This window comes from Eufriesea mexicana, unplaced genomic scaffold (genome assembly GCF_001483705.2).
Source record: "Eufriesea mexicana isolate 0111107269 unplaced genomic scaffold, ASM148370v2 scaffold9443, whole genome shotgun sequence".
In the NCBI taxonomy this organism is placed as follows: Eukaryota; Metazoa; Arthropoda; class Insecta; order Hymenoptera; family Apidae; genus Eufriesea; species Eufriesea mexicana.
The window spans coordinates 126,348-133,971 of NW_016917158.1; the positions used below are offsets into that span (position 1 = coordinate 126,348).

Below are 7,624 nucleotides of genomic sequence, written 5' to 3' on the forward strand. Positions count from 1 at the left end.
CCGCCAATGGTGATCGACGATTAACGGTAACCAGCGCTAGGAGTTGCACTGCGATTTCGGGCCTCGATATTCAAACATCCTCGAGGGTCCTGGATGATTCGCGCACGAATCCAGCTGCCATCTGGCTCCTTTTTGTCTCGATTCCCTCGACTGGTAAGACAAGCGGGAATGCGAATCACAAGAGGCACATACACAAAAACAGAGCGGCACGAGTGCACAGAGACACCAGTAATCAGTGAACGAATAAACACAGCATTGAGCGCATTCACACGATCGAGGTTTCCTAGTTGCGCGAAAAGAACCGTGGTGTCGGAACTGCCACGAGGGAAAATCCAATGAAATTACGCTGTAAGAACGTGAAACCAAAACGAGAGGTTAGGAAGACGGTAAGAGCGCGCGGAATGCCACGGAACCGCTCGCACGTATGCACGGTTCCGTACTAGCGAGGACCGAACGTGACAGCAGATACATTCGAAGGTTAGATTCCCTCGGTTCGTGTATACTGTTTGCCTCTCGCCGAGTTCTCTTCGCTGTTTCCCCCTCTATTCGTCTCCATTACACACAGCCACGACCTGAACATTTACCTGGCGAACGCCGGAATCGCACGAGAAAATACGAAATCGGCCGACGATTTTACCTGCTCGGACATTCGAATCTTTCGGCACTACGATTTTAAACAGAACTCCTTTGAAACAAAAATCGCTGCATTAGAAAATCATTCGGTACATCGTTTACCGATGATAATACCTAATTTTGCTTTATGCGAATATTTAATTCACTATCGATTCGACGATGTATCGAAGTGGAAACAAGAAGAATGCTTCGTAACCCTGATGAATATTTGAAACGTGTATCCTCGTGAAAGAAACTAACCTAGACGCATGTGAGATGTCATCTTCGAAAGATGTGACGAGATTAACGGAATTTTCGAAATCATTGCAATAAACGTAATATCGAAAATCGACGGAACGTACTAAAATGTCTGTCCGTAATGTACGATACTGTTGTACTGTTCAAATTACGCGGTAAGTTTGTTCGATACATCTGTTTACATTTAACTTATTAAAGACTCCGAATTTAAATAAATAATAAGTATTTCTAAAATACACTCACCCATTTTATTTCCGCTTCTCCTCCGCACTCGCAGACATATCGTTCGTGACTCGATACACTGGGAAAAGAAACAATTCGATTACTCGATCGGTAAGTCGATCTTTACTTCGTCGATTCCTAACCCCTAACGTGATCGAAAAATATCATAAATTCGCGATAACTAACGTAATTCACATTTTCAATGAAAAGTCTTATATAAATAAACATCAAATACCTCATATATATACTGAATGACTTCCGATTGGCTGGCATTTTGCAACGTGCTACCGTTAACTTCTAAAATTTCGTCGGCCACTTCCAACGTGTCCGTGTTATCGGCCGGAGAGCCTGCAACACATTTAAAACAGATCTAATTGTTGAATGAATAAATTACAGGTATTTGGCACAATCCGAGCACGAATGATTTACAAATGGTTGGATATATATTCATACACATGCAGCGAGGAAGAAGTAAATTTAACAAAAAAAGGAATCTAAGTGGAAAGAGGGTGTACACAGACAGACAGTAGTTGCACACTATACAGGACGAACGGACAAGCCAATTCGTTTGTATGTCAATGATTACACATGATAGCATCCTCGAGAAAAAAAACACGAGAAACAAAAGAGAGAAAGGGTTTCACAGTTCACGCCTACGTGCTTGACAAGCAGCTTTGCTGAAACTCATTAAGCTGTATGTAGCTGGTGCTAATTAAAAGAAAAAGAAAAAGAGGCGAAAGGGAAAAAAGTTTTTAGCTCTACATCGGTAAATAAACAAGAACGTTTTTCTTTGTTAATGGCACAATCAATGCTCACCGTACAGTTTGATTTTGTCATTGTGGTTGATCAATATGATAATATATCCCCCTAGATCGACCATTTTTGCTGGCTTCGGCGGTAGACGCTGGTCTACTCGATTACAAGGAGAGAGCGATGCTTTAGGCGAGTCTTGACGCGACGTGCACGATTAAAGTCGACGATAGGCGCAGCCGCCCATCATCACCGAAAAAACGATTCGCCGATATTAACGTCGTTACCGCGTGCCATTCTTTCCGTTTCCTCTTGCATCTTCGCATCTCATATTATCATCGACATCGTAACCTATATTTTCCACTAACAACACCCACGTTTCCTTAAACACAAACGCATCTTTTTCCTTTTTTTTTTTCCTCCTTTGAATTCTTTTTTTAGGTTTTCTTGAGTCAAGATTTCGACAACAGGATTGACACACTTTTCGCTTGGCTGATTCCGATGAAATTGAACCGATGGAATTGTCGAGTAACCCCGGGAACTTTGAACTTCACTAACAATTAGCTAAGGCTGTATATCCACGTACACCGATTACCGACTAAAACGACAAGAGAACTAGCAGCGAATATCTCTTTAAAAAAACTTGCTAACGAACACGTAACATTCTATGACTGCTGGTCAAGCCTCCTGAGAAGTACGTTGGTGTTACTTTCAGTAGCATTTCCTGATAACTTTCGTTATTTTTTTGTTATTTATGTTATGTATTTGTTACGTAGCGAAATCACAGGAAGAATTTTTTGTCTGTTTATGTATATATTAGTACGAATATGAGGATTCTGCGAAGAAGCTAGAACGTTTGTTCTCGCGCTAGTACGTTGATTCGAAGAGTCCTGGAGGAAACCCTCATCAGGGCCCCGAGTATGGGCCCCCCTACATCCTTGCAACGAAGACTTGCTTCTTGAACGATCAACAAATTCAGAATTCCTTTAGTCCTAGCTTATTGATTAGAGCTTTCACGGAACACAACTCCTCACTCGATTGGATCATTCTGGCTTTTTGTATCCTCGAATACATGGGTCTTTTTGAGTGACATTCGGAAACCGCGAAAAGGCCTCGACTTGCCGAGACCGAACTGACACAAACTATCTTCATGCTAACTTCCCCTCACTTTCGTCGACGGGAGGCTCCAATTAAACGCACATCTTCCGATAAAATCGCATCACATATAGAAACACTGTTACAAGTCGTCGTTTTTGCGATTCTACCATTCTCTTCTCGTTTGTTGTCTACATTATCTTCGTCCTGCACCTCCCTTGGCGAAGAACACTTACGACATGTCGATCGCAGGCAGGATCAAAGTGGATTTCACCGAAACGATTAACCTGTACTCTCAACAAATGTTCGCAAAGTCTACGTATCGCGGCCTTTAAATTATTTCGTGTTCCCTTAACTCTGCAGGATGATCTAATGAATTAAGAGTAAATTCGGATATTCTGATCTGGCTCGTAACGCACCACTTTTTTCTGATCGAATAGGAATATTTCCGACGATGCCAAGACACAATTTGATCGTATCGATTCACTACACTGTGGAACTGCTTCCTTTGAAAATTGTTCTATCCATTTCCCGCGATATCAGAGCTTTAAAATGTATTGTCGAGGATGGGTGTGAACCTGTGCGTGTTAACCGACGGCGGCAGCAGCCCTGACATCGCTTGTCGTCCGCTGATTTCCATCCCTCACCGCGAAGCGGCGGCAGTGGCGGCTGGCACGGCGCCGTCGTCATTCTCGTGGCGGTAACCTTTCCATCTTCGATTTACTAATCCATTACCGATCCCTCGCTTTTACTTCTTACTTTATTAATTCTATCATAAAATACTTCCAACTATAAGTCCAACTGTATTTTCATGTCACATATGATATATTAATATATATATATACTTCAATATACAAATTACATGAAATTCATTGTTACTGTGTACTGTTTATTTATAGTATAACGTGTGGCTTGATTGTCTATATCGTATAATACGGGGAAATATGCGGTAAAATATTTGTAAAATATTATGTAGATAGAAGTAAAATCTAATCATATATGTATATATATCAAACTTTTAAATTAAACGTGAAAAATAAAAAATTGAAAATATTAATTTTGAAAGTAAAATATATTTCGATGCATAAAGTGCCATTGTGGTCACGATTTTGGGTTTCGATTATAAAAAGAAATAATATGTAAGAACAAAACAGAGGAGCATAACAATTGTAAGAAATGAAATTAGAATGCGTTTTGGATAGTGTTCGATAAATGTATTATATTTATGCACGTTTATCATATATACTCGAAGCATAAAAACGCATCCGCGTACGAGCAACAGAATAGGAAAGCTCTTTATGAAGAAAGAAGATATCGAATTGACAGAGTGCGTGATCAATATAGATGCTTACAATTAGTTCATAGTTCTCTATCTACTGTTGACGCTATTTTCTTTCATCTTTTATATTACACAGTTAATATTAGTGGAGGCTATTTAGAAATATTTTTGACCGACATTCAAAGAAATATAAAAGAAAATTAATCATTTTTGTTACATTTTTATGTTTAGATTACATTTCAATTTTTGGTGTAATTAACTACTAATATAATTAATATATTATTTGTATTTAGTAAACGCGGTAATTGAATATTTATTAACATTGGTTATTTATTATAATTTAGTTTCCTGAATTCTCCGACCAAAGTGCATTATGCAGTAGGTTGTAATACGTCACAGTACACTCAAGATGTCGTTATAACGTAAGTTTATGTCATGATAATTTGAGATAATTTGTCTGCGGTCGACTTCAAATTTTATTTTCGCCAAAAATAATACCAGGATTCCGTGAGAATATTTCAGTTAAAATCATGTTTTACAGCTTTAATAACCTATATCTTAGAACTATGATAAGTAGCTATTTGAAAAACTATACAACTGATAGAAGTTTCCTTGATACTGCCTGACTCATTGTTGTTGATACATGACCTCAAAAGCGTATGTTCGATACACATAATGACAGTGTTCCTTTGTATTCGATCAAATGCAGTGATACATCAGATTTTTTAATGGTTTCGATAATGTATTGTATCAGATTTTGAAAAATGTCAATGCTTTTGGTAGCATAGATAAAAAAGCAACTTTATCAACTCACTGATATTACCATAGTTTATAAATCAGAGAAAAGTATGGCTTTTTTTACTGGTTTGGTTATTTTATCTTTACTATCTGTGACACTAAGCAACATCATTTATTATCAACCTGAAGCTATACATCTTGCTTATGGAGGTAACATGTGTTTCAAACTATTTATCTTTTGAATGTATTACTTATTTAAAAGCCTTTTTTAATAGATCATTAACAATCATTAAAAAAACATGTTTTATAATTTTTAGATAATATTCATGACATTGTTGTCACATGGACTACAAGAAACGATACTCAAGAATCAATTGTGGAATATGGGATAGAGGAACTAATTTTTACAGCTACAGGAAATTCTACACTTTTTGTTGACGGTGGAAATGAGAAACAAAAGCAGTATATTCATAGAGTATGGTTAAGAAATTTAACACCTAGTACTAAATACAGTAAGTGAAACAACTTCCTACTTATTTATCAGATTCTATATAAACTATATACATACATACATTTTTTGAATAGTTTACCACTGTGGTAGCAAATACGGGTGGTCCAATGTGTTTCATCTAAAAACTGTTCCTGATGAATCAACAGAATGGTCACCTCGGATTGTTGTCTTTGGTGATATGGGTAATGAAAATGCTCAAAGTTTATCAAGATTACAAGAAGAAGCACAACGTGGATTATATGATGTAGCAATTCATATCGGAGATTTTGCATATGACATGAACACTGATAATGCACGTGTTGGTGATGAATTTATGAAACAAATTGAAGGAGTTGCTGCTTATTTACCATATATGACAGTAGCTGGTAATCATGAAGAGAAATATAACTTTAGTAATTACAGGTCAGAATTATAGGTCAAATTTAAAATTATTCATTAATTCATTTATAATTTCTCCATTATCAATGTAAATTCAATACTAGATCTCGTTTCACAATGCCTGGAGATTCTGAAGGTTTATGGTATAGTTTTAACATAGGACCTATCCATTTCATAGCAATAGAAACTGAAGCTTACTACTTTATGAATTATGGTATAAAACAAGTAGTTAAGCAATATCAGTGGTTGGAAAAAGATTTAATAGAAGCAAACATGCCCGAAAATAGGTAGGTCTGCATATTTTCCTACCAGGATATTACAAAAATTAATAATAATTTTATAAAGGGCACAAAGACCATGGATTGTTACATTTGGTCATAGACCAATGTATTGTAGTAATGCAAATCTCGATGATTGTACCAGTCATGCAGATCTAGTTAGAGTTGGCCTGCCAGTTTTAAATTGGTTTGGTCTTGAAAATCTTTTTTACAAGTACAAAGTAGATTTATTACTATGGGCTCATGAACATAGTTATGAACGTTTATGGCCCATGTACAATTTCAAGGTAATCTATCATCATGGGAAGGTACTGTTTTAAATTTGTTTAAAGTAAAAAAAATAATATAATTTTAGGTACAAAATGGTAGTTATGAAAATCCATACAAAAACTACGGAGCACCTGTACATGTAGTAACTGGATCAGCAGGATGTAAAGAAGGTCGAGAAAAGTTTGTTCCACACAGACCAGAATGGTCTGCATATCGCAACTCGGATTACGGATACACTAGGATGAAGGCATACAACCAGACTCATCTTTATCTTGAACAGGTATTATGCATTATGGAAAAAATCCGATGCAAGGAATGTTTCTTATTATTCATTTTACAATATGTCACTAAAAGGTATCCGATGACAAGGGAGGTGCAGTTTTGGACCATGTTTGGCTCGTGAAGGACGATATCTTACCGGCGTATAATGAACTTAGATTACCTTGCAAATAAAATATAGAACATAATGTAGGACAAAGTAATTGAAACGATATACAGACATATTTTTTTATCGTTTTTCTTTTTCGACAATGTATCGTGCTCTTTTATGGCAAATAGCAAAATTGCATATCTACCAACTTCAAACAATTGAGATTTCAATTCTATTTAAAAAATTTTCCCCTATTCCTTCCCGCATAGAAACGAAGAAACTACAAAAATTTGCTAATTACAAATGAGATGGAAATTATTAATAATGCATACGTACAATATAATCCTTTAATTGTTAAAATATAAATATATGTATATATAATCATTGTAGCATATAATATTAATAATATAATATTAGGGTAGCATTTCATATTTCCATCTGATTCTCACAGTAAATCATTATTTGTCAATGATACGCGATGAATAGTGCGATTCGTACTAAGGAAGAAAAACACTTCCTAATTCGATAGTACTAGTATAATAAAGAAACGCTTTCTTTCAATGCTAGAAATTGATTTCAAATTTACACAATAATTCAGTTAAAGCTGTTAATGTTTCTATGCTTCTACTTTTAAAATGGAAAATCCATTTGCCCGTTGATTGGCTCTTTGCCAAATGTAATTTGCTATTTTGGCTTCTGCTCTATAATATATGACTAACAAATTTTAAAAAATTATCCAGGAACTGCTCTTCTATAAATTATTACAATAGAATTGACAATGAAGCCAGAAAGTATTGAATATCATTTTCGTTATATTTAAAAAAAAAAGAAAAAAAAAAAAAAAAAAAAAAAAAAGAAAAAAA

General features: G+C 35.7%; 2 protein-coding genes and 1 long non-coding RNA gene across 3 annotated transcripts in view; 2 read left to right on the top strand and 1 right to left on the bottom strand.

The window, feature by feature from the left end:
• The window catches only part of LOC108553140 (uncharacterized), a 45,976-nt gene extending 43,431 nt beyond the window's left edge, over positions 1–2,545 (bottom strand). Inside the window, 3 exon segments of the mRNA XM_017907918.1 lie at positions 1,114–1,171; positions 1,328–1,440; positions 1,909–2,545. Of these exon segments, the coding sequence (XP_017763407.1) occupies positions 1,114–1,171; positions 1,328–1,440; positions 1,909–1,972 (235 nt within the window). The 5' untranslated portion in view covers positions 1,973–2,545.
• Positions 936–1,555, top strand: LOC108553141 (uncharacterized). The gene is made up of 3 exons (XR_001890610.1): positions 936–1,025; positions 1,148–1,203; positions 1,489–1,555. It is a non-coding gene; the product is annotated as an uncharacterized LOC108553141 (long non-coding RNA).
• A 1,652-nt stretch (positions 2,546–4,197) lies between the features above and the next one.
• LOC108553127 (acid phosphatase type 7) lies at positions 4,198–7,009 on the top strand. The gene is made up of 9 exons (XM_017907898.1): positions 4,198–4,264; positions 4,561–4,638; positions 4,758–5,164; positions 5,272–5,466; positions 5,540–5,867; positions 5,948–6,130; positions 6,189–6,408; positions 6,477–6,671; positions 6,746–7,009. Exons 3-9 carry the CDS (start codon positions 5,065–5,067, stop codon positions 6,842–6,844), a joined length of 1,320 nt encoding a protein of 439 aa, XP_017763387.1. The 5' UTR covers positions 4,198–4,264; positions 4,561–4,638; positions 4,758–5,064; the 3' UTR covers positions 6,845–7,009.
• The last annotated feature ends 615 nt before the right edge of the window (positions 7,010–7,624 follow it).